This window comes from Syngnathus leptorhynchus, chromosome 15, assembly GCF_054491065.1.
Source record: "Syngnathus leptorhynchus isolate UIUO chromosome 15, UIUO_Slep, whole genome shotgun sequence".
NCBI lineage: Eukaryota > Metazoa > Chordata > Actinopteri > Syngnathiformes > Syngnathidae > Syngnathus > Syngnathus leptorhynchus.
Window position 1 is genome coordinate 758,665 of NC_141209.1, and position 26,037 is coordinate 784,701.

The following is a 26,037-nucleotide window of genomic DNA, read 5'->3' on the forward strand; positions in this document are numbered from 1 at the left end:
CGTGTGACGTCACAGATCAACCAGCCAATCAGAAAGTGGGGGGTTGTTTGGGTGTGGCACTTTTCACTTTCATTTAAATTTTGACCGTGATTTTTCCCTAATGAAGTGGCCTGTGATTAGGTACACCTGAAAATGGCGGTGTACCTAATAGAGTGTCCGTGTGACGTCACAGATCAACCAGCCAATCAGAAAGTGGGGGGTTGTTTGGGTGTGGCACTTTTCACTTTCACTTAAACTTTTTCCCTAATGAAGTGATTAGGTACACCTGTGTCCGTGTGACGTCACAGATCAACCAGCCAATCAGAAAGTGGGGGGTTGTTTGGGTGTGGCACTTTTCACTTTCATTTAAATTTTGACCGTGATTTTTCCCTAATGAAGTGGCCTGTGATTAGGTACACCTGAAAATGGCGGTGTACCTAATAGAGTGTCCGTGTGACGTCACAGATCAACCAGCCAATCAGAAAGTGGGGGGTTGTTTGGGTGTGGCACTTTTCACTTTCACTTAAACTTTTTCCCTAATGAAGTGATTAGGTACACCTGTGTCAGTGTGACGTCACAGCTCAACCAGCCAATCAGAAAGTGGGGGGTTGTTTGGGTGTGGCACTTTTCACTTTCATTTAAATTTTGACCATGATTTTTCCCTAATGAAGTGGCCTGTGATTAGGTACACCTGAAAATGGCGGTGTACCTAATGGAGTGTCCGTGTGACGTCACAGATCCAACAGCCAATCAGAAAGTGGGGGTGAGGGCGGGTGTGGCACTTTTCACTTTCCGTAAAATTCTGACCATGATTTTCGATTATTTGATTTTTATATATATATCTAAAAAAAGGATCAGCCTGTGTGTGTGTGTGTGTGTGGACGATTCGTTGAACGATTCGTTTGAACGAATCTTTTGAATGAAATGATTCTAAAGATTCAGTTCACTTAAAAGAACCGAAATGCACATGAGCATTCCGCAGCTGTCAACGTCTGACATTTGCTTCTCAAAGCATCTGTCAATGTCACTGTGACAAAGCAGAATATAGACTATATTCTTCTATCCTTGGCCAAAAGGATGTGAATGGCTTCACAAGTAATTAGTGAAGAAACTGTTCATTCATAGTTGTCCTTTTTGTGGGCTGTGAATTTTTTTCTGGTCAAGAAGATATTGGAAACACAATGTCTAGACTGTACGCTGGCTGTCCCCAGTCTTGTATAAAATGCTTTATTTAAAGAATCCAAAGAAAGCTCAGTAGTCTATCACGGTGCACCCTCTGCTATTTGAATACAATCGGACAAAATGCAAGACTTTACCATTACGCAGCCGAAACGTAACCCTCTGTTCAATCAAAAAAAAACTCATTTCTTTCTCAATTGGTTACTTTTCATAACAGATAGTAAAAGCCAAAGGTCTTTGCTCCACGCTAGCAATGACAAGGAATATAAACCAGCCATCCAGCCAGCCATCAACTCTCCATGGAAGAGCTTTCAGTTATTCAGAGGCAATGCTCCAATTTCTGTATCCAGCATGCTTCAGAACATTTCAAACAGTGTTATTGAAAGGCTGTTTTAATTGGACTACTTGTCTACTTTTGACTTTTCATTCCAAGCCAAACAATGAAAAAACAGTTTTATTGTAGCGTATTTTTGAACACGATAGATGCTGCGGGACATTTCATTCAATGGGCTGGCCTCGCTTCTACTTTTGGGTGGGCATGAGATCGTCGATGGACTCCCCCGCCGCCAGTTTCTTTTCCATCTCCACCAGCAGCTTGATGCCGTCGACGACCATCTGCACCAGCTCCACCTCAGAGAAGCCCAGTCTGTCAGAGTTTGAGATGTCAAAGACTCCATCCACGGCATCGGTGTCCACGCCACCTAGTGGATGAAAGCGGACGCAAGTTCACTTCAGGGACTAACTTGAAATGAGGACGGCAAAAAGATACCTGTTCCGCGTTTCTGCAGCCTCAGCTTTTTAAGGATCTCTTCAAACTCTGGGTGTTTGCTCACGTTTGGCAACTTCACGTGCACGCCGGCACGCAGACCGGTGCCCAGGTTGGACGGGCAGGTCAGAATGTAGCCCAGGTGCTCGTTCCACATGAAAGAAAAGCCTTTGTTCTTAAACAAGGATTCAATCTAAAAAGGACACGGACGGACACATGATTTAGACCAAGCTCTCAGATGATTGGAGCGGGCGGGGCTCATCAAACCTCTGTGAGTCCGGTGCAGAAGCGAGTAAACACTTCCTTCAAGTTGCCACCCTTCTGCATGGAGATGACTCGTAGATGGTCTTCTTCGTTCACCCACACCAAAAATGTCTTGTTTTCATTATGCCTTGAAAGTCAGCAAACGTCAGCATCCATCTTTCCATTTTCACGCCCCTTCCCAGAGTCTCACCAGATGCCTCTGGCGCTGGGCCAGTCCCGGGCCATTCTCGACGCCAGCAACAGAGGGGACACGGGTTTGTCAAAAAGCAAGTGGTCGTCAATCAGCTGCTGCTGCTCGCCATCTGACAGGTTTCTCAAGGAATAGTACTTCCCCTGCAGGTCTCCCGTTAGTGAACCCAGGACTGCACACAAAGGGCGTTTTTTTTTTTTTTTTTCACACTGACTTTCCATGATGCTGGTTTTGGTGTACCTTCAATGGAGAGCTTCTCCACAGCACGCCTCTCGCCACGTCTGCAGAGCGGCGGAAGGCAGAAGCCGCGGATGCTGCGGCCCGTTCGCACTCGGGAGCTCAAAACGTACTCTGGGTCCAGATCGTCGCCCCCCTTGAAGCGTCACACATTTTTGGTCAAAGCGGAAATGGACGGACGGATGGGTCGCGTGATCCTCGTACCATGAGGTTGTCCGGGTTGAGGTCGGTCTTATGCATGTCTGTGGGTTTGTATCCTCCGTGTCTGTCCTCGATCACAAGGTCAAGCAGCTCTTTGAAGACCTCGTACGACTCCTCGTCTCCGGCCACGCAGCCGACCGTCATGATGAAGGGGTGACCTGCGCGCGCAAGTCAAAGAACGCCACCGCAATCAGCAGGTATCAAATGACGGTGGCGGCAAGTCATTTACCTGGATTGTCCACGCCTGTCTGGATGACCCGGTCTATAGTAAAGCCATTAGGGGTGGTCCGCTCCCTCAGTGTTTTGTATATGTCCATGGTTAAGAACTTGGCCATGTGGTTGTTGTGTTTAGTAAGATCAGGGAATTCGTCCTCTGCTGTCAGCCCCTTGAGCTGAAGGTTGGCCATTTTTTGACAGCTAAAAGACACAAGTGAGAGAGAGAGAGAGAGAGTGAAGCCCTCCAAACAAAATCGCCAACATATCAACCCAGCCGACATTAAAGGGTTTAAGTTCACCTTGTTTTATAAAGGCCAGGGTAAATATAGTCCTATTTAACTGTCTATTAAGTCAAGGACATTACAAAACCATCATCCCAGCAAAGAAAAAAAAAAAAAAACAGCCAAAGATTTCATCCTAATCAAAGCTAAATCTCTCTACTTTGGTTCAGTGGTTTGATATGATAAAATTGCAAGCCAGCTCCAATATTTTCAGAGGTTTTATGGACTGCTCAGATGAGTGCTTCTTGATGGACCAGATGGAGGGAGGGACGGACGGACGGGCCTATGTGCGGACCAGTAACGGGCACAGAGCTGCACTTTAAATGGATGAAGTTTTACTTTCACTTTTCTTTTCCAGCGAGCGCTACAGCTATTTTGTTGCTGGACAATGCCACACACAGTAAAGGCCTTTAAGATGAAAGAATAATGACACAGCCACTGGGCTGGGCCTCAACTGACCTCAATCTGCTATTGACAACTTTGGGCCTTTCTACAGGAGATTTACTGGCGCTAGAGTTCTTTTAACACTTGTCTCAAAGGCTGTTGTTGCAGCTCTACAAAAAGTTGGATCAAGAAACTTCACCCAGCTCCTTGATGGCATCAACTATGAATTCCTTTCCCACCACTCCATTTCATACTAATAATGATGCACACATCACCAAAACCTTTGACTTTCTTCCATATTTAGCCTTAGTTATGACTATTCATACATATCCTATTTTTCAAGCAGGTTATCGACCATGTGATGCCACATCCAAATCCATTTCAATTTTCTTCAAATTCAGAGCACAATTTAACATCCATTGACTTACACTTGTTCAATAGTGTCTGACATGTTTGCGTCTTCTTTCTTCACAACTCCAGCACTTGCAAAGGGTGACTTAATTGTCAGTGGTTGGAGACAGTCGGACAGACAGACGTACGCAGACTACGCGACGCTCGGTCCAGCTGCTTGTTTTTGTGCACACGCACACACATTTATATCCATGGACGTGGCACATCGTCAGCAGCATCAGCAGCATCAGCAGCATCAGCTCTGTGATGAACCTCTACGTGGGCGAACAATTAAAGACGTCGTGTGCTCCGCGTCGGCTTTGCGCAACACATTGTTCCAACAAAGCGTCATGTTTGTTCTCTTGACGGTGAAATCTACCTCTTATGAAAAAAACCCCCCCCAACCCCATGATATAACCACAGACACTCACTATAACGCCTTTTGAATATATATATTTATATTGAAAAAGTGGCTTAAAAGCGTGCACTTATGCGTACGAATGACACTATCATGTCTGCAATTCCCGTCTGAAAATGAGGCCACAAGAGGGCGACATAGTCGTGGATTTCAAGTCAACTTCATTGAATATGTAGGAGGTTTATTTTTCCTCTCCACTGTTTCCACTGGTACTTGAGAATCAACAGACCCCATTCTGCTCAACTACAAGCACAATTCCTGCTTTACACTCAAATTGCAGTTCTAAAAATACACTTCTTATATTTTCAAAACATGAAATACAATTCTCTGCATTTGGCATAATTTTCATTCAAAATTCCATGTTTAAATCTTCTCACATGGGCAAACTATTGCCTATATTTTACAATTTGAGCATCCAAAGCAACAGGTGCGCTCTTCTGTTTAGGAGCAATGGATGCCAACATTGGAAACAAAGGCAGAGCCAGAGCCAGTGGAGTGAGAGGACGAGGACGAGGACGAGGGAGGCCAAGGATGGAAATCTCCGATGAGGTGCGAGCCGCTTTGGTTGACCATGTGGTCAACCGCGGGCTAACAATGACGGAGGCTGGCAAAAAGGTCCAGCCCAATATGAGCAGGTATACTGTAGCGTCCATCATCCGGGCGTTCCAAAATGACAATAGGTAAGATGGGTACTGTGGAGGGTGAATGAAACGTGTCCTAGCTCAGAAAGCTAGCTTACTCCTTTGTATTCCTATGGCGTATTTTACCATTTGTATCGCAGAACTGAGAGCTTGGCGACCCGAGGTGGTGGTCGGGAACGTCTTCTGTCTCCAGAACAGGAAACCGCAATCAGGAACATGGTCCTAGAAAATAACGCCATAACATTACGGCAAATGCAGACAAGAGTCGTGGAAAACAATGATATATTTCAAAATATTCATAGGGTGAGCTTATCAACATTGGAGCGTGTCTTGCGTCGAAATAATTTGTGGAAGAAACAGATCTACAGGGTGCCATTTGCACGCAATTCAGCGAGAGTCAAAGAATTGCGCTATAACTATGTGCACGTAAGTCCTATAGCATCCACCGCAAATATCATGGCTATTGCGCTTGTGACATGTGTGATATCGTTTCAGAAAGTCCTTGAGCTACAGGTGGCTGGCGTGGAGCACCGGTTCATCTTCATTGATGAAGTTGGATTCAACTTGACAAAAAGAGGAAAGGGGAGAGGCAATAGTCGGCGCAAGAAGTCGGGCCGCCACCGATGGAACGTCACAATGTGTGCGGCCATCACCCACCACGGCGTCATCCATCATCACGCTACCTTTGGTCCCTACAACACCGCCCATCTGATCACGTTCCTGGACGACCTGCACGAGAAACTCATTCCACCAAATGGGCTGGACGGGCCCGAGCAGCTCAGGTACGTTGTCATTTGGGACAACGTCAGCTTCCACCGGGCGGCCGCGGTTCGTAAATGGTTCGCCGTCCACGCGCGCTTTTTAGTGGTGAATCTCCCTCCGTATTCTCCGTTTCTCAATCCTGTTGATGAATTTTTTTGGGCCTGGAGATGGAAAGTGTATGAGCGAAATCCACAAGCGCGTACAGCCCTTCTCCAAGCCATGGAAGACGCCTGTGGAAATATAGGTGCTGAAGCTTTTGTTGACTGGATTTGCCATGCTAGGCGTTATTTCCCACACTGCTTGGCCAGGGAAAATATCGATTGTGACGTGGATGAGGTTCTGTGGTCAGACCGAAACAGAAGAGCCGATGCAGCATAGGTGTTTTTTGTTTTTGTTGTTGTAATGCTTCTGCTCTTTTGTATGTTGACCACTGCATTTAACAGCCAGGCAAGAAAACACACTGTCAGTCTAGATTCCAAAAGGGTTATCCCATAAAAACAAGAGTGAGCTCAAATAAAAAGCTCTTCCAGGTTGTTTATCCCATCCAAGCTCAAGTACCTGGAAATATAAGCAGATGTGATGATTTTATTTTTTCTTTCATTTGAATGTTTTAGTCTAGCACAAAATAAAGGAATGTCCTCATTGCTCATAATAATAATAATAATAATGAAGGTCAATATTTGCTCAATATTTAGTGACTGTTTCTCCAAAAATCAATTGGCGGACGTTTGTGGTGAGAGGCCACTTTGTAGACACCTCCATCTTCTAATATCAAATTTCCATTCATTACTCATAAATACAGCATTGACATTATTTTCCATAGGAACATTCCACAGGAAACTTATTATATAGTAATTTATTAATTTTGGCGAATGTCTTCCCAAGGGCAATGTACAGCATTTACCATAATACAATACTCTTTAATTACATCATTTACAGATGAAGTCTTTGTACATGAAAGAATGATGGGTAAGCTACAGAGATCGCAAAGTGGATAGAAGAGATGAGTGACACGCATGTCAACGTCTGTAAGAAACGACAAACATTGTCACTCGCTGAAATCAGCTTGCGGCTCTATTTGTCACATCTGAAACGCAGGTTGTTGATTTTCACATAAGGAGCAAAAGTAGTTTGTCCATTCGTACTCATTTCTATTCCATGACATTGAACTTATGTAAATGATGGATGCTTCCAGGCAGCAAATATGAAGGTTAACAATGATTCAGCAATATTCAGCACACAAAAAATGGAAAAAGGTTTTGTAAAAAAAAAAAAAAAAGAAGCCGCCGGCCTGGAAAAACCTCGGTTTTCCACACAGTGAGCACAAGTTTGGTGGGACTTTACAGCAGCGGAAGGAGGTGACTTATTTCAACAAGATGTTGCTGAGGCTGCCTGTGAATAATTTCCGCTTCATGAAGGCTAAGAGAGATTTCCTGTGATTATTGTTTGTTAAACTTTGTCAAGTTTATTTATACTCGTGGGGATGGGATACTATTTCTTTTCTATTTGCTTTGTTTGTTTGTTTTTTAGCTCGCTTTTTGCGGCTAATCATTTCAAATGGCTTAAAACATGAAAAAGGACCAAACCGTTGCAGGGGGATTTTGCTCGTAGCGTGAGCTTGCCGATTGATCATTTATAAAGCCACATCCAAATAATAAATTAACAAACCAACCAATAAATAAGCAAGCAAGCAAAACATCAACAAACACATTTTTTGGAAAAAGTTTTTCTCTTCAGTACAAATGTCTCTGTAAATCCAACAAAATTAGAAGTCAAGTGGCAAGCTTTCTTTTCCTTTTTTTTTCTCCCCCCTTCTTTTTTTTTGCTGTGTGAAAAATGGGGGTAATTTTAGGGTCCTGCAATAGAAATGAAACATGTGGCTGGCAGCAGCAACTTTGAAATTGGTCTCCTCAGTCATCAGAGTTTGTGAATCAACGTCTGAAGTCGGCGAGGTCTAAATCAGAATGATGGTCTCTCAGTTTGGGACGCAGAAAAACTTAAATATTTGCTATAAATTCCACTCTGTGAGCTCTCAGTCATGCCTATTTTACGATGAAAAAATACATTTTCTGGACTCCAAAACTATCCTTTGAATTCCATTTGCCATCCAGTGTCTGATGTGCTTTCATGTTCAGTTGGGGATTTGACACCCTGCGGGCTTCTCATAATAAAAGCTTCACGGATTGAGCCTTTTTGCTTGGGCTCAAAAGGTTGTTTCCAAACCGGAGGGAGAAAGCAAAGGTTTGCTGACACAGCGTTTGCTGTCGTCTACTCAGTCACAGTTACCAAAGTTGGGGAGTGGATCAAACTGCACAGGCATGTTGGCTAAAGCACAGTGGCGTTGTGACCCTCCATTCTGGGCAGCCGGGTGTCCTGCACCGTCCCCATGGTGACCAAGAGCGGTCGGCTGTCTTCCGATAATCCCGAGCGACCCAGAGACACCGAGGCGGGGGCCCTCTGGTGGGCCGGCGCCGGCGCCGCCGCACTCTGTTGGGAGGGAACGAGCGCAGCCGGAGCCCCCTCCGTCGACACGCTTTGCTCCTGGTAGCCGTAGCCGATACTCCCGCAGGGGAACCGTCCGAGTCTGTACACCGGGCCGGGTGGCAAAGTGCCAGAATCTAAAAGGAGGGGGGACTGGCTTGCTGGTGGCGGGGGTGCTAACAAGGGTCTGCAGAGACCCTGCGGCTGCTGCCGATGATGCAGCATCTGAAACTGGTGCTGATGTTGAAACTTATGCTGGAGACCCATAGAGCCGGCCACCTCGGCCACAGTCCGTCCCACGTGCTCCTGGCCTTCGCCGGGCACCCTGCCGCTGTTGCCGGCCAAAACCCCCCCCACGCCCCCTTGCCGCTGCTGCTGCTTCCTCTGTAGCTGCTGAAGGAACCACGAGCCGTACGTGGGGTTCCAAAGACTGCTGCTCTTCCCGTTGTGGCTCTTCTCCTCTGCCGGGTGCCCCTGGTTGAAGGCCAGGTTGACGTGGCCCCCCTCTGGGCCGGGCTGGGCGCTTCCCTTGGCAGTGAGGGTGGCGCTCGCCGCTGGGAGGGTGACGGTGCTGGTCGTGGTCACCGAGGTCCGCGTGTGAGGTTGCTGGTGTTGCTGGTGGTACGCTTGGGGTTGAGACGCCGTCTGCGCTTTGGCTTCGGACGGGGCGCTGGTCCCGGCTGTGCGCTCGGCGCCTCTTTGGCTCTCCTCTGAGCGGTAGCGTGCTTGCGCGTGTGGAAGTTCCCCGTCAGGCACGTGAGCGTTGACCAGCGCGGCGGCGCCCGAGGGATGGTCAGGATGGGCGATGACACACTCCTCTTCTTCCTGGACAGGCCCGTATTCAATAGGCAGGGGCATGGTCACCACATCCGGGTCCTAAAATGTTCAACGACAGACCCATGAAGAGTATCCGCTTCGGGGGTTTCGGAAAGGAATTTCAAATGGGGTACAATGCGGATGCCACGGTGTTATGTTGTGCCTATTTAAATATGTACCTTCCAAAACGAGTCATGCAAAATCACTTACAACATTGGTGTCAAACATCGTTTATGTGGCCCACAACTTTGACTTCATGTGTCAATACGAAAATGACACATCGTCTTCACTTAGACATTGCTAGCGATTTTCAAAGGACAATTTTTCCCTAGTCTCGGCTTTCAAAAGTCATCACTTTATTGTGTACTGTACATAAGGCGTTGACGGTCATACTAGGCTTTCGAAGGAAACTATATATTACGATGCGGCTGTGGCAAAAATAAGTTTGGCACCCCTGACTACCTTCCTAATGTGGTACCTGTGTTTTTTTTTTTTTTTTACCCCCCCACACTGTAACGGGCAAGCAGTCCTGAAGTCTTACCAGCCGGGATAACCGCTTCTTGCAAACTTGAAGCCCATATAAGCGGTAGAAAATGAATACATTGATGTATTGTAGTCTGTGCCACTCACTTTCTTTCTCATCAGTTTCCCGATCGCTCGTGTTATGCATGTCCCACATGGACTAGTGTAAATCCACTCTAAAAGCTTTCCGTCAAGCTCCCGGCTTACTTTTTCCCGTTTCCTTTATTGTCTGCGGACATTACATTCTTGAACTTTTTCTTCCTCCTCCTCCGATAGGTGTTTCTTTTCCAAGTCAGTATTCAAATGCTTTGTGTGGCACTTTCTCCTCAGCCTAACCTTCAGCTATACACATGCAATGTCAGCTCCGTAGGCTGTGTGTGCACTTTTAATGAAGTCTTCATTAAAGACTTGGTAAAAGTCATGAAAGGCACCTTTTTGAGGCACCACTTATTATGTTTTTCTTCAGGGTATAAAACAGGAGGTGTATAGGTGAGATGCGGCCATTATTGAATCAGGTGGACAATGATTAAATGGCAGCAAAGACCACAATTGTACAATTATCCAGTATTCTTCTATCGCGTCTTTTTACTTCCTCCAATAGGGCAACGCCATCAGATACTTTGTCTTTAATTCTGTTTTTCACTTCCAGAGAGTGGAGACATAATGTGTATCTCCTCTTTTATCTGACGCAGGACTCGTGAAATAATCCAATGAAAACGACAAATAGCGCTGGATAGGTTGACTATAAATCCCAGCATTCAATTACTTCCAAGATCTAGTTTGTTACCTGCAAGCAGTAGTCAATTCTCTCCAGGACAGTTGAGAAGTTTGGTCTGTCCTCAGGTTGGTGCTGCCAACTTTGAGTCATTATACGGTACCTGCAGATACACGAGAATGAACAAACATAAACTCCAGAGTGTGTGCAGATAGCGGCATGTGGCGCTTCGGGGGAAAAAAGCCAGGAACATACGTTATCATCTTTTCTTTTCCATGGACGAGTTAAACGAAACGAAACTAAAAGTATATATCAATCCTCATCAAGAGTTGTTTACAATTTCTTTTGCCCTCATATTCCAGTCCCTCAAGTTTGAAAAAAGAAATCTCTCCAAGTCTGTCAAATAGTTTGATAAGAAGGCCCATTGTCAGTACAAATAAAGTCATTATCACAAGAGAACAGTTAACATGTTCTCAAGGGCATCAATAATGGCTGCCAGCTCCCATTATTTCATTCAATTGACTTCTCACAGATTGCAGATGAACTCTGCGGTCAGCACACTCAAATTATGACATTTGGCACTCATATTGAATATTTCACTTTTTCCAAGTGGGCACAATGAGGACTAAAAAGTCCTTAGCTTAGTCGAGCTGCGTCTGTCCGTATGTCTTAGAATTTCACTTCTTATCACGGCAACAGCGAAGGAAAGACAGCACCAGTCGTTGGACTCATCCTGGATATTCACAGCACTTTTCTCTTTTTCCAAATTCATCATTTCCTACGCAACGAGTTCGGGTTTACATACACAGGCCCCGGGCAGTTTTTGGGTGGGTCCATTCTCCCACCGTTGGTTACAAAGTCCAGCACTTCTTGGTTACTGCGACTTGGATAAGGCATGTAGCCCAGTGAGAAGATCTCCCAGAGCAGAACCCCAAATGACCTGGTGAAGGGAAACGGACGGGGTGAATGACAATCAAGTCGTCTCAAAAGCGACGGCCATCGAGAACCAAAATAAGGAATTAAAAGGAAGCTCATCTCTGACGGTGACGACGCATCACAATATGGCATCAAAGGGTGCGTGCTCACCAAGTATCTGTTTTGGATGTGAAGATGCCCTCCATGAAGGCCTCAGGTGGCATCCACTTGACCGGGAGCATGGCACGACCACCTTTCCTGTAGTAACTTGCTCTACATGCGCACAGGCAAGTTATGCAACCAACAGAAGAAAGAAAAGAAAAAAAAAAGACATCAGAATCATAATAGAATGAAAAGCAGCAATACCTTTCTTTGCCGTTGCCATAGCGACAGCCTCATATGGAAGGATAAAAGAAACCTGACATGCATATTTAATTGTGTGCTGTCACCGCTCTGATCCAAAACACATTTTCACATCAACATTTTGTTGTGAGAAAGTGCCAATCTGTCATGAGAAAGAGGCAGGAGCATTTTTTAGGGGTTTTTTTTTCTGGTCCGAGCCATTTTTAACGCTGCCTTGTTTTTTTTTTTAAGTTCATTTGATTTTCACATTGAATTCTGAATTACGGCATTCTTGAAAAAGCTGGACAGTGGCCAAAGGGAGTGACAATCCGAGGCCGCAGCGAGTGAGAAAAGTCCAGAAAGACAAATTCGGGCCTTGGTAACTTTTTCCACTCTGTAATTGCTCACCAGAGAGAGGCGTCGAGCACGTGTGGCCATAAGTGCAAGAAAAGGAATGGCCGGATGAATCATTGGGCAATTTGTGAGAACACTGCAACAGGTGATGAAACGAAAAAGAAAATGTCTTGTCTGTTCCAAGTTGCTGAAATATTCATTCGAGGTGCCTGGGGCTTTCAAGTCATTTGGGACAACGGAACACACCCATTCACTGGCTCTTGCCTTTTTAAGAAAAGCAGGCAAAAAGCACCCAATCCCATTTGAATGTTGCGTTAACCATTTTCACATTGGACCTTCCTCAACACTACATCAGGAGGTGGTTAAGTGCTACTCTCCATTCAGAGGTGTTTTGCAAGTCAAGTTAAAGATGCAAAGCCTTTGTTTTGTAGAGCTTTGGCGCCGCACCAGCTCCAGACAAATTCAATGCATTGAAAAAGAGAGACAGTGAGGCTCTGCATTAATATGAAATTCCCTGAGATGCACATGACAGTGGCCCTCATTGTTTCTGTCTGAGGAGGCAATTGCTCATTTTGTCTGTGCCATTTAACTGCAACGGCGAGATTGATTAAAGCGTTTATTCTCGGTGACGTTGATGATGTTAGAAAAACTTTCAATGACATGTCATAGATTCCAAAGTCAAGCAGGGTTAGGTGACATTTGTTCATGTTGTTTGGACTTGACCTCTTCCACCCTAAGGGTGCCTATACAAAAAAAAAAAAAGTTCTACACACATGAAGATGAAAATAAAAAAAATAAAAAATCAGACATTAAACAGTTTTTTAATATGAATTTTAATATTACATTCTTTCATATGAATTAATATTTAAAATTGTCTGCCCGCCATGTTGTCAATGTTAATATGGGGACAAATTTCAATTTGAACACATCTCAGCGCATAGGATCATCTTATTGAAGATGAAATTGTCACCCGTCCTCAATCAGAAAGAGGCAAATTGGACGCAATTTCTCTTTATTTACTCACTGGGCATAAATGAGTGAGTTGAATGTGTTAACTTGCCCGGCCCTAAAAGTACTTGATTGTGTGTCTTTGCTAATTTCCACAACTCTGTCAAGCATGAAGCAAGCAAGCAAACTTATCAACAACTAAGCATGGCATTCAGTGAAACCTTGTGCTTGGCCACCTAACTACATAAATAGAGAAATGTCCTCATGCCCAAGAATGCCTCCAGTCCTCCTTGAATAGAAAAAGAAATATGACAGCAGATTTTTTTGAAGTTTTTTTGCCAATACAAGAGAACTTTTTCCTTTATGAGTGACAATGGAATTGTTCCTCCCACCATAGAATAAAAAATGCACAGTTCCCTGATAATTTGACATCATCCTTTGTTAGACACCAACCAAAACGAACACGTGAGCCGTCAAGATTCAAACTGGGGACCTTTTGACTGTGAGGCAGCACCAGCCCAGCCCCACTGCGCTCCCCCGACAAGCTGTTCTTTTTGTCTTCATTTTTTTTTTTTTTCTTCTTCTCATGACTGAACCCGCGAGCCCACGTTCGTGCCAGGCTGTTTGAGTGAAGAATAGCAGCACGTGTGAGTAGGCCTGTGGCTCTCCTCTCCGACTATAAAAAGCTGACATTAAGCTCCATGCCTACCCTCAGTGTGACGGCCTTAAAAGGACTCGCATGTCCCTTGTCACACACACAAACATACCAAAAAAAAAAAAAGGGGGGGGGGGGTCGGGCCACACCGGCAAACAGCAAATAGAAGTTGCAGACAGCCAAGCTGCACTGTCTTCATTCTTCTGCACATAAAAGCAGAGATAAGCCCAACTGCTGGAGGCTGCTATATAAAAGCAAAATCTTGGCCAGGCACCTGAAAAACTGACATCAGCAATTAAATCAAGCAGGCCTAATGTGGCACCCTGGGGGCCACTGGAGCAACAGCTTTAACCAGATGTGACTTTGGAGCCCATCTGAGAATTTTGCCAGAATGTTGCAATGATATACTAGCTCCACGTTGTGCTACATTTCCCCGGCTCCAGTCTCTCTTAGATGAAAGGCTAGAATAATTTCCCTGCTGAATTGGGAACTCGTGGCAGAGTGTGAAACATCACATGGCCGTATTAAAATATTTGAGATGAGAATAATGAGATGCTAGTTGGCCACTGGATGCTTGCTCACATTAGAAGGCGTTAGAAGCCTCTTTGACTTGCGCTTTAACGTTTACAGATCTTAATGAGCCACAGGGACCGACCGTGCGTGCAATCATTTATGGACACAGATCAAATTGAGCAATTTAGGTGCATCCAATATTGTAAATCAATGCCATACTAGTTAAAAGGTTTGAGATTGTCAGATCCATTCATTGATAGTAGTTGTAGTCTACACTATGTAAAGATAAACAAACAAACAAACAAACAAACAAACAAACAAACAAACAAACAAACAAACAAACAAACAAACAAACAAAAAAAAAAAAAAAACGAGCATCAATCTTTGCATTTTGACTGACGTTCAGCTGTTTGGTAAAAGAACAAAGCAAGTGCAAATCATCCTACTTTTACCTGATGAGAGTAAACCAAAGTCTACCCAAGTACATATCCACTGAGAAAAAACAAAACAAAAAAAACCCGTTGACAAACGAATTTGCTCGATATAATTCATCGGTGCTGTGTTTCAGTTTTACCTGTAAATATCCCGAGCCATCCCAAAATCTCCAATCTTGGCCACTCGACCCGGTCCTTTGCACGTCAGCAGGCAATTACGAGCCGCGATATCCCTAAAGAATGAAAGGCAGGAGTATGAAAATCCTTCCTTCTTTGGTGTCTCATCTTTTCAATGGGTTTAGTTGATAGCTTTGGATGTTTTGGCACATTGCATCAGTTGCCATCAGCATTGCTGCTCAGCTTCCTGCAGTGCTTTTTATGACTCGACACACCTGAGACAAAGATTGAAGTGCAGCGTATACAAGCAAGATGAGAAAATACATACATCAAAGTATTCTCCTCAAAGAGCTGGGTTTGTTATTTTTTGACGAAGATACATTTGTGTTTTGGAGGGGAAGGAAAACACACTGTACTGAATGAATGTGGAGCTGTGCAACTTTCTTCAGAGCGTAGTGCATCCATCTCATCATCAGGCCAGACAAATGGGCCCCGAGACTAATAAACTGCCAGAATGGAACATCAAAATAACAGCATGTGACACACTGCTCAAACGGAAGCATGAGGCGGCGGGGCGCAACTGCAAAACACGCAACTGGAAGCAAGATGACCGATCGCGGCAGTAAGCGGCATGCGCTGGCCGGCTGGCTGGCTGGCGTACTTCACACAGCCTTCTTCTGATTAATGTAGATGTGAAATGACACAGTAGGGATGCAGTAATAGCTTAGACTGATTTAAACAGAGGCGGCTCTTTTTTATCACATGGCTTGCGATATGGCGCCAGCAAATGAATCAACCAATTTGTATTGAATAATTCAGTAAGCCCTAAAAATCAACACTTCTCGCCGTCCCCTTACCTACGTATATTATCTGGAAGAGGCGTTTGCTTTAGTGAGCATGGATGCAATTTCCATTCAAAGTATTTTAATGAGCATGTATTTAGCCAACAATTTACAGTAGCTACACATCATTACCTCCGTTTGAGGCCCGAGCACAATGGTATTCAGTGGCATTTGGCTCTTTCTGATTCCAAACAGCATGTGGTCGGTCACATACACACCAAATGCAAGTGGCGCGGTCCTCGTTTAATGGCTCGGAAGAAGCCGCGCTAATGATTTGGTTCTGCCGATAGGCAAGGACAAGCAGCCAGAGTTGTCGCAGACGGCGAGCGGAGGCCTTCGTTCGGCCGGCCGTTTTGCGAGCAGCACAGTAATGGGAGGACAGCTACTTATTAAAACAACGTTAACAGGCCTCACACTGCACACTTTACTCACAGTGAATTAGAAAGCTGGCTTTCCTGCCTTTGTTATTGCTATTAAACTATTGTTGTTGGACTTTTTAAAGAGCTTTGCTTGCGTCGAACGCCACTTCACTGGCCTCGGCGGGCGCAGTACTTCACTTATGCCATTACAATTGCTATTTCCAAAGGAAGTGTGGGATTGAACTGCTTGTTGATATTTAGTCATCGGACCTCATTCCTTTGCCCTTTATTCAAGCGTAAAAGTTGCAATTATCCACAAGGTCTGTATCAGCGGCCATTTCAATACATGCCGGGCCGGGCCGGGCCATATAGAAGGTCAGCGAGCTGTGCAGAAGACGTGGCCATTAGGTGGATTGATGGGGCTTTACCGCTCCACGTTGGAGCAAATACGCTTTAATCGGCCTCGTTTATCAATGGCTAATACCTGAACTGAAAGGGAGAGACTCTTCAATTGTCTTGATTTGACTGTGGGAGGAAATTTGACCTTTCCCCATATTGACTTGTACCTGACCTTCCATGTAAGTGTCCATAACGTTGATTTGGGGCTTTAGAAGGAGGCTCTTTGGAAACCATTGTTTTCTGGACAGGATATAAAAGGGACGTAATGTATGGATCAGCCTTGTATATAGTAAGCCATGAAAAGATTTTTATGAAATGATGCGGCGGCGGTGGCTGTGGCTCAGGCGGTACCTAGAGTGGGTCATGCAGTAACGTATTGGCGGTTGAGTTCAAACCCAGCTCTGTCACATGTGGTTGCGTGCTTGGGCTTATTGGACTTACTTGGTAAAACATTGAATGAAAAAAAATCCTTGTTTGTCCTCTCAACTATAATGTCAGAGGCAAAATGTGTCCTTATATTCCACTTGAGCAGTAATAAACCCAAGAACAGATCTTGTTTATGCAATCTGTCAAGATGGTTTGCGTCATTTGCATTTCACATTGGCAATATATATGCATACTTTTCCCATCTGCTGGATTTGTTGAGAATACAAATTCTGTAACTCGTCCGTATGCTGTATTTGTCTATTGAAAAAAATGGATGGATTCAGATACCTGTGGATAAATTGGTTCTCTTCCAGATACTGGCAGCCTTTGGAGATATCTCGGGCTACATTGAGAAGGTCAACCATGGTCAGGCTGGACGCTTGCTCCTGAGAGAGAACCATAGTTACCATAGTTACGAATTAGAATGGGCTTGATGGCACAGTGAGTGTCAGAGCTTCTGGACTTGGCTTGTTCAGACAATTCCCCAATGTGGAAAGGCAATGTGTCCCAATACTTGTGTTCAAAACGTAATTGCAACACGAATAACGATGAGTCTCACCAATCGAGGTCTCATCTCCCTAAGAAAGGTCTTGAGGTCTCCTCCGGTCATCAGCTCCAGAAGTATGAACCTGGGCATGGCCTGCAGGCTGACCCCTACACAGCGCACAATGTTCTGGTGGCTGAACTTACTACCAAAACAAAAGCACAGGAAATAAAAAGTATTGGATATGATGACTTGATATGAATGAGCAAATTTGATTGGGATGGTACCTGATGATTAGAGCCTCCATAAGGAAGTCCAGTTCATCTTGTTCTGAGCAAACCTCAGGGAGGGTCTAGTTTTTCATACAAAAACATAGGAGCTCATTGAAAATATAGTAAATGGGATAGATTCCAGAGTCTCCTATTCTATTCTATTTATTTATTTATTTTTTAAAGGGAACATTTTTGGAGGGGACATCACCTTGACTGCCACATGAAGAGGACTGGGTTCGCCTGGTATTCCCACCGCCAGCCCTTCATATACTTCACCAAAAGCACCATGGCCGAGGCCCCTGGAGTAAACATTGGTTCATGCAGAATTAGCACAGCCGGATGCAAATAGTGACTGTGTGGTTATTGTTCACCTGGTGAGGGAGATGTTGCGTCGTGGCACTTCCTTCAGGTCATTGACTGAGGTGGTCTTGCCGGCGAAGCAGTAGTTTGGATTATAGTCAGTCATGATGGTAGAAGCCCGCAGTTTACCAAGCTTGCAGTCTGGACTCTGGAGCTCCAGCTGAATTGACTGCAGCTCTGTGTGTTTACGCCTGTACACTAGAGACCAATTGAGATTTTTCTCAATATAACAAGAACAAACTTTAGCTCCATCGTCTATAGTTGACATTTAGTGCTTGGACATAAAGTGAAACTTTTAGAATTCTCGAAAGGACCTTTTTTCCCCCAGACCCCTGCTCAGCAGAATTCAGACACGTAACGACATCTCTTTCAAAAATAGTCATGTAATATAGCAAGTATCACATTTCAGCATAGAACATTACTAAAAGGACTGACAAATAAAAACAACACATTTATGCAGATGGCTATAAAGCAGCTGAAAAGGAAGATGACACAGCCGCGACCTGTGTTATGGACGGACACATTAGTCCTGGTGAGAATGCTTAATGTGTTTTATTGCAACGTGGATGTGTTTGGAGGAGCAAGTGCCGTCCACTGTGGAAGAGTTGTCGGCCTCCAGCTAAGCTGCCATCCATCATTAGCACATTTCATTGGTAGTCCTCACCCCCTGCCTTGCCTGTGAGCATAGGTGGGAGTCAGAATGCGTGCGTGTGTGTGTGTGTGTGTGTGTGTGTGTGTGTGTGTAGTATAAGCTCTCCACTCCAGCTACGAGAGGGAGCGTGGGTGTGCATGTGGAGGAGATGATGGCTTGATGAGTGCATGTCTGGCAATAATGGTTTGAGAGCTGCTGGGCAATTGGATGTGTGCACTGGCTCCAAGTCCTTCTCGTTCTCACAACAATATTCGTATTGAGCGCCGTCCGAGAAAGACCAGGCCGAATGTTGCGGAACTTTGTGCATGTGGGTGGGGGGAAAAAAATGCGTCTCCGGTGAAGGCAGAAAGTATATATTACGATAATGTATATACATGTATAAAGTAATATACATAAAGTACTATGTTATGTGTGCCAATGTTGAGTCCCAATGGTTCCAAAAAGCCTCCGACCAGTCATCAGCTGGAGCGGTGGGTTGTCTGATCATTTTTCACAGCCTTTGTATTGTTATTTCAAATCAAAATGTCCATTAGAACTTTCTCCCATATATATATGTGTGACAGGAAATGAGAAAAATTGAGTGCCACACTGCGTCAAACCTCCCCCGTGTGACTTGACTTTCTGTTCTTGTGCACCTATTTGCTGCAGCTGCCCACACAATAAGTGAGTGATTGATTTCTCTTGCTGATTCGACATGATCAATCGTCCAGAAAACTTGCAGACAAAGGCTGACTATTGCCAACGTGCGAGGACTCACTGAAAAGACTACACAAATGTACACCGGGAGCTACTTTGACCGATAGCCACCCGTCGGCTCACGTTATCTATCGGCCGGCCATTTGGATTGCTTGCAAATAGATCCGATCTATATCCTTCTGAAACAAGACTTTTGTTCTAATTAGCTTCAGAGTGACAAGGAAATACTGCATTGCAATGAGCAATGAAGTGACAGGAAGAGAAAAAACAACAACATTGATTTGATTTGTTTTGTTTGGTGAAAGTGATACTTTATATATATGATGCGCTTTCTTTTGGCCCTCAATGCGACAACACTTACTTATCATGACTCCCGACACAGCCAGCAGTAGGGCGGCGATGAGGGCCGAAGTCCCGACAGACAGACCGAGGGCCAAGTGGGAGAGGGACGGCTGGGGAGGCAGCAGGGACACCTCTGCAGAAAACAGTCATCCAGTTGTTACCTTCCCAAGAGAAGCATTAACATTCCCTTCCCCTCTCTGATTCTCCACTTAATTAACGATGTGAAAGAGATGACACAACAAAGCTGGAGGCGATGTGCGGCATATCAATTCCTTGTCGTCTCGACGGGATGCTCTCAATGGCGACGTACCAATGTGGCCGGCCAGATTGAGAAGGTGACCTTTTCTGACCGAGCGACATACAATGAGCTGCTGCTTGTCCTTTCAAAGAACAGATTAGCAAACCATCAGGACGAGGGGAAACTTCCGGCTGTGACGATATTATTTGGAGGGAAATATCGATTGAAATCAATATTCACGGATTCGTTATTCACCCGAGATAACGAATCGTAATTGAAGAGGCAGTTTTGGGTGGCCCACAGCCATTTGTTACACTTTGACCCGTAGGAAAACTCCTTTTTAGTGAAGCTTGACGTGGTTTCAAAAGATAGAGCCACTTGGATGGTGAAGAAAATATCCAAATACGTCACGTCAAATACGTCCTAAATCCTTGACATGATAAGAGGTTTTATCACACTGTAGCAGAGATAAATGCGACAACATGTGGAGCAACAGTGGCTCATTAGGTACAGTGTGATTATTCCCACGACGTATGTGTAATTTTTAATGAATGATAAAGCCATTAAAACACGGAGTGAGCTAAAGATTGACTAAAGTACCGAGCCGCCACGACATAATTACATTTGCAGATGAATTCATTTTCTATTCACAGAGTCACAGTTCATTAAAGGTACACTTTGATTCGATTCAATTCATGCCGAGTCGACACACGCAAGCATTCCCACCTGTAGAGTTGATACAGGACGCGCCGTCGGGTGCCAGGATGAGGTCATCGTCACAATAGCAGACAACGTCGCCCTTTATCTCGTGACATTCGCCACTCTCGCAGTGACTGCAGTTCCGAACTGGAATGACCATCACCTCTCCGTCGCTCTCCATTGCTAATAGAGAAATACAAAATGTGGGGACGGATCGTTTTGTGTATTCAGACAGTACATCAGAATACATTCCGCAGTCTAGTGCTATTCCAATCAGTTGCCAAGTGTTTGAGTACACGGCCGCGGCTAATTTGTATTGACACTCTGAGGGACGTTATGGAAACAACACACAACATATTTGTACTTGGAGAGAGCCTGGCTCCATTTTTTTCCCCTCCCTTATTTTTGTCAATAAAGTAGAAAGAAATAATGATACAAAAGGGCTTTTGAATGTTTTTCGATCACCTTTCAGAGGGTAAAGGTAGGGCTCTCCAGCAGGACCAAAGAGGGACGTGCCATCATCCCCATCGTGTTTGGGATTGTCATTTAATGAGGTGTTACCACCTGGAAAGAAAATTAACAAGTGATTAACTTGCTACTCTAATTAACATCATCCATCCATTCCCCATACTGCTCGTTCTCATTAGAGTTTCCACTAAGCGAATCTTACCCGACCTTTGGCCAGAGAAAGCGTAACCTGTGCTGGTCACCAGACAATTGCAGTGCAGCTAGAGACAACTGATATTCAATTAACCTAAGATCCCTTATGAGAGGAATGAGCAGATGGAGAAAACTCGTTTTAGCATGGGGATGACATGCAAACCCCACATGGAGATCTTGCAATGGAGATTCACAGCCCCAGCCACTTGAATGTGAGGCAAACCGATCTCTGAGGACAGGTGGGTGCCCTCAACACGGAGGGAGGAAAGAACACAAGGAATAGAAAATAGGACAGCATAGGAAAGATAACGAGCCAGGCAGCGCAACACGCGAGGTGAAAATGACCGTGTAGTGCCTAAATGCCTGGAGGGACTTTAAAGTGCAACTGAGAGGACAATCCTGGGAGTTAATGTAATCATAAGGGATGTTTGGTGAGACTGGCTCCACAGCGAGCAACCAGATCTCTTCGGAGATACATTAGTGACATCGTGCCGCCGTCACACATGCACATTAGCCATCTGGTGCCTAGAGTTCCTGTACAGGAAAAATCAGGACAGGTGGAGGCAGTCTCATCCATCCGAGACGGAAGTGCAGACCAGGATGCCCATCTCGTGGGGAATCATATGAGAGGCCACCATCCACACGTTGCCAGCCCCACTGAGGCACCCGGACCATCCCCCAGAAAAGAATACAGGGACCTCGTGGCTGCCCTCCGCATGTTATGTGGTAGGAGCTAAGCCTACCTGGCCTTGTGTCCTCATGGGGAAGATCAGAGGACATGAATGTGCTTAACAGTGCCTTATCATGAATATATCTATATCTATATGTAGATAGACTGAGAATCACGCAAGGAGGGCAGGAGACACCCAGCACCCCAAACCAGAAGGTGCCGACCTTCACAAGTCTAACGAAAGACCCGGGCCACAACGGAGAGTGAACAGCGTAGACGTACGGGCAACTGTGAAGAGGGAATTTGAAATAATCTGATGCCAGCCGCCATGTGAAGCACTACATTATCACTGCTTAATCATGGAACAAAATTCAATAGAAAGCAAAGTTCTGCCACGTTACTAAAATTGGAAAAAATAAATGAGGAGTCGAAAGGCTGTTTATGTTTTTTTTGGGTGATTTTATGCTCTGGAGGGAGATATGCACGTGTTAATTGTCTCTTTTGCTCCACATATATCATTCTTTCAAATGAATCTGCCATGAAGCATATGGACAATTTCACACTTCATATAAAGTAATATAGACATCGGAGAAAAGTTTCTTTGACTGACCTCTGTATCCTCCACCACCGCCTCCAGCCATGCAGCCACCTCCACCACCGCCAAAGCCACCTCGTGTCTGCCAGAACTTTTGACAGGGCTGTCCTCCCTGTCCGCCTAGAACGAGAGGTCTGCCGCCCTGACTGACCGGCGCACTGGCATTCCATCCACCACCCCCACCTGCCACAAGATACACACATTATATGACAAGGGAATCTACTGTGACTCATGCTTGGTCTGTGCGTCAGGGTAATGAATAAAAATGGTTAGAAATAACAGTCAATATCGGCATAAAACCTTCAAACTTCTTCTACAAGACAAAAAAAACAACAAATGGCAGCAAAAACCTACTAGAACAACTGCAATTTACTTGGGGCCAATCAGAGGCACTTTAAAGAGTGGCAGATGTGTGGTGACTCCCAATCAGCAGGAGACAGGCACATCCTGAAAATAAAAGGGTGTGCAGACTTGTGCAAGCACATTTTTTAGACAGGGCTTTGTAGACCTTGTACAGTATATGCGCTATATGAGCACGGCGACTGCCAAGGATTTGTGGTCCATTTGGGGAAAAAATAAAAATAAATAAAAGGTCCCAACCACTGTAAATTGGAAACGCGACATAGCCCCTAAAATTGTCATGTCATAGCCCCGCTAACAGCATTTTGTTTCATTGCTGCTATCAGTCTTGTTTCTCATACAATCTTCCCCTTACGGTGGACTTATGTCACTAAGTAAATAAAAGAAAGCAAGGCTGTATATCCAGGGCAAGAGCTGAACAGAGGCCATTACAGTACTCCAGCAGCGAGGTACACCAGTGCCTGTCGTCAAGTCACTTTGCATGCGAGTTATTTTTACTTCAAGTGGGCACGGACAAATGAATCCTCTCTGTTTCTGTGTTCTCTCTTCGCTGGTGCGAGAAACTTAAAGTCAAGCATTTCATTTAGCATCAATGTCTCTCTCTGTTGGGTCTCTGAACTTCCAATTGCAAGGCATAAAGAAAGCCAACATTTCAACGATTATGAATATTGTATCCTATGAGATGTTAGAGCAAACCTGCAGCATTTGACTTTCCATTGCGACCCGGTTGGCTGAGGTCATAGTCCATCTGTTCTAGCTGGCTCCCCGATTGGCTGCTGTAGCCTCGGCCACCTCCTCCACCGGCAATGATGAGAGGGATGTAAAGGCCGTTGCGCACCTGGGTAATCACAAGCTTTTATTTGGCGAGTCTTCATTGCTATTGCCATGTCAACCTGCTACCAAGATCTCTATGAGAACTATATTCATGTCCAGATGGGTAAAAAACACCATTGAGCAATTTCTAAATGCCGGGTGACCCTCAAGTTCCCGAAGGCATCGTTCGCTAATAAATGTCTCACCTTGAATACATATGTAGCCCCGCCACCTCCGCCACCTCCGCCCTTCACTTGAGTCTTATTCAGCATAGGGCCAGTCTGTTCCAAGCAGATCTTATTCAACATGGCGCTGGACTGCGGGGAGAGAAACAATAACAGAACTAACTCACAACCGATTAGGTGTTGGTCGCGTAAGCAAAGACTATTTTTGGAACTTTCGCAGCGAGATGAGTGGGACGTACGTTTTCACCGTTTACAGGCAGTGTAACTCTTGATTAACATAGCCACATAGTATCTCGGAGGTAGCTTTTGTTACACTGGAAAAAATGGGTTCTTTAGAGTCAGCGGTACTTTGCTCCATCTCTTCGGTGACTTTGAAGAGGACAAGCGGTCCTTTTCAAGAGTAGGAACCATTTGAAGTGCCCCCTTCCTTGAGAGTAGGTCCACTTTTTACTTCCTAAACACACACCCATTGCTACCTTAAACTTTTGAATTCGTCTGGGCTGAAAGCTCCCGGGAGCTGGGAAGGAGGAGAAGGCGGGGTTTAGCAGGCTAAGATTGACAGGAACTGGGTCAGATTGACATGGTGCAAAACAAATGGCATCAAAGATTGTGGAAGAGCCTTCTTCACTCTTTCTCCCTCTCAGCGACTTATGACTGTTGCTTCTCATTTTGAAGTCGCCTGTGTGAGAAAATAGAACCAGAGAAAAAAAATAGGTGTGTGTGTGTGTGTGTGTGTGTGTGTGTGTGTGTGTGTGTGTGTGTGTGAGAAAGACAGTGAGAGAGCACAAGTGCTTGCTGCAGACTTCTCAGAAAGTGTTTGCACCAAAGTGCTCTCTTGCTTGCCTGAAAGAAAGGTAGATACAATGTCTCAACAGAGAACCAAACTGTGATGGGTATAATTGGCTTCCCTTGACACTTTGATTCACACTCATCAATATCAATTCTCTGCACAGGGTTACTGTAGATTGCTTGAGACCATTGGCTCGTAGGGCTATGAGCTCCTCGACCATGTCATACAGAGGCCTGTAAAGGGCAAAAAGTGTTTTCTGGCCTTTTGGTTGTTGATTAAGACTGACATACTAAATGTAAAAGCTCCATGCTTAATATTCTCATTGGCTAGCGACGTTAGGGGCTTCCAGAGAAATCATGATATTCTCAAGGGAACATCACGGTTGTGGATGTGGGGAAGACTTACTGCTCTTTGAAATGTAAATGAAAGAAATATCCATTCATTTTCTACTCCGTTTGTAGTGATTAGGGTCAGGGGGAGGGATGCGTGAGCTGGAGCCTCTCTTCCAGCTGCCACGGCGAGGCCCGTATACGTACACTCGACTGGTGGTCGTTAGCCAATCTTAGAGAAATAAATGGCAATTGAATTCAATACTGTGTCCACGGCTCCGATAGCTCGCGTGAACATCTGCGAAAGGATGCGATTCCTTGATTCTAGTCAACTCAGTAAACTAGGCTGCAAAATCTGCATACGTTAATAAAGACTATGACAGTTTCTCTATAAAGTATTATGGAGGAGGATCATTTCAGCAGACCTTGTTGTGGCCAAATATTTATTCAATACTCGCGCTAATGTCAGGCAGCAAACAGCATATAATTAGCATAGAATTGAGAATAATCTATGTTAATGCAATCTCTCTCTGCAGCAAGGCAGGAAATGATCATTGAAAGGGGCTGCTGTGCCACAGAAATTATTATTAGATTTAAAGGAAAACATCAAAATGCTTCTATTTGTGCAAAGTGTTTTGAGAGGCTGATTTTCTGTCTTGATATGTGCAGATGAGGAGGATATGATGTCTCTCACTGTTATTTGGATAAAACTGCATTGTTTAAAAGCCATGCCTTTAACTCCTTCACTGCCATTGATGAGAATTGACGTCAAACCTCGCTATGGACTGAGTTAATTGACTTCAAAGTACTTGCACTACATGCCGCGATGCCGATTGTTAATGACATCATTTATAAAAGGAAGCAAAATGGAGTTCCGCAGCCGTGTTTGTGCAAGACCAATAAGGTTGGCGAGCGTGGGCCAACGATTTGATCGAAGGATATTTTGATTTCCACAAACACTTAACAGCCTTATGTCAAATGTGACTTTCTAGCCAACTACGGAGCTATCAAATCAGCAATAAAATGACTTTTCTTGCCACCATCTGTCTGTGGCTCTGTTAGTGAGTGGTGGACTGAATGTCTGGCAAATATGTATCCACTTGTTCATTCACACTTGAATAATGTCCCACAGACATTATTGACACA

At 44.8% G+C, this 26,037-nt stretch overlaps 3 protein-coding genes across 3 annotated transcripts in view; 1 reads left to right on the top strand and 2 right to left on the bottom strand.

Annotated features, from left to right (window-relative positions):
* Window positions 1–1,596: 1,596 nt before the first annotated feature.
* On the bottom strand, window positions 1,597–4,293 carry LOC147044883 (creatine kinase, testis isozyme-like). Its single transcript, XM_085931669.1, has 8 exons — window positions 4,126–4,293; window positions 3,046–3,233; window positions 2,820–2,974; window positions 2,619–2,751; window positions 2,379–2,550; window positions 2,192–2,315; window positions 1,928–2,117; window positions 1,597–1,859 (listed from the first exon to the last, which is right to left on the bottom strand). The coding sequence occupies exons 1-8, from the start codon at window positions 4,146–4,148 to the stop codon at window positions 1,681–1,683; spliced, it is 1,164 nt and encodes a 387-aa protein (XP_085787795.1). The 5' UTR covers window positions 4,149–4,293; the 3' UTR covers window positions 1,597–1,680.
* A 196-nt stretch (window positions 4,294–4,489) lies between these two features.
* Window positions 4,490–6,572, top strand: LOC147044884 (uncharacterized). Its single transcript, XM_085932120.1, has 4 exons — window positions 4,490–4,677; window positions 4,951–5,185; window positions 5,287–5,572; window positions 5,642–6,572. The coding sequence occupies exons 2-4, from the start codon at window positions 4,956–4,958 to the stop codon at window positions 6,284–6,286; spliced, it is 1,161 nt and encodes a 386-aa protein (XP_085788246.1). The 5' UTR covers window positions 4,490–4,677; window positions 4,951–4,955; the 3' UTR covers window positions 6,287–6,572.
* Window positions 6,573–7,174: 602 nt separating this feature from the next.
* The window catches only part of alk (ALK receptor tyrosine kinase), a 123,166-nt gene continuing 104,303 nt past the window's right edge, over window positions 7,175–26,037 (bottom strand). The window contains exons 14-29 of the mRNA XM_085932019.1: window positions 23,794–23,904; window positions 23,471–23,612; window positions 22,430–22,597; window positions 20,955–21,053; window positions 20,517–20,672; window positions 19,572–19,685; window positions 17,874–18,060; window positions 17,711–17,801; window positions 17,518–17,582; window positions 17,306–17,435; window positions 17,035–17,132; window positions 14,744–14,836; window positions 11,529–11,630; window positions 11,248–11,382; window positions 10,515–10,605; window positions 7,175–9,265 (exon numbers count right to left, since the gene is read on the bottom strand). Coding sequence (XP_085788145.1) covers window positions 8,234–9,265; window positions 10,515–10,605; window positions 11,248–11,382; window positions 11,529–11,630; window positions 14,744–14,836; window positions 17,035–17,132; window positions 17,306–17,435; window positions 17,518–17,582; window positions 17,711–17,801; window positions 17,874–18,060; window positions 19,572–19,685; window positions 20,517–20,672; window positions 20,955–21,053; window positions 22,430–22,597; window positions 23,471–23,612; window positions 23,794–23,904 — 2,814 coding nt within the window. The 3' untranslated portion in view covers window positions 7,175–8,233. The remainder of the gene's footprint in view (window positions 9,266–10,514; window positions 10,606–11,247; window positions 11,383–11,528; window positions 11,631–14,743; window positions 14,837–17,034; window positions 17,133–17,305; window positions 17,436–17,517; window positions 17,583–17,710; window positions 17,802–17,873; window positions 18,061–19,571; window positions 19,686–20,516; window positions 20,673–20,954; window positions 21,054–22,429; window positions 22,598–23,470; window positions 23,613–23,793; window positions 23,905–26,037) is intronic.

Coding starts and splice junctions, on each gene's coding strand:
- LOC147044883 (XM_085931669.1), bottom strand. CDS start 4,148: ATGTCAGACACTATTGAACAAGT. Junction 2,752..2,819: donor TCAACCCGGACAACCTCATG/GTACGAGGATCA, acceptor TGACGCTTCAAG/GGGGGCGACGATCTGGACCC. Junction 1,860..1,927: donor GCTGCAGAAACGCGGAACAG/GTATCTTTTTGC, acceptor TTCATCCACTAG/GTGGCGTGGACACCGATGCC.
- LOC147044884 (XM_085932120.1), top strand. CDS start 4,956: ATGGATGCCAACATTGGAAACAAAGGCAGAGCCAGAGCCAGTGGAGTG. Junction 5,186..5,286: donor GCGTTCCAAAATGACAATAG/GTAAGATGGGTA, acceptor TTTGTATCGCAG/AACTGAGAGCTTGGCGACCC. Junction 5,573..5,641: donor TGCGCTATAACTATGTGCAC/GTAAGTCCTATA, acceptor ATATCGTTTCAG/AAAGTCCTTGAGCTACAGGT.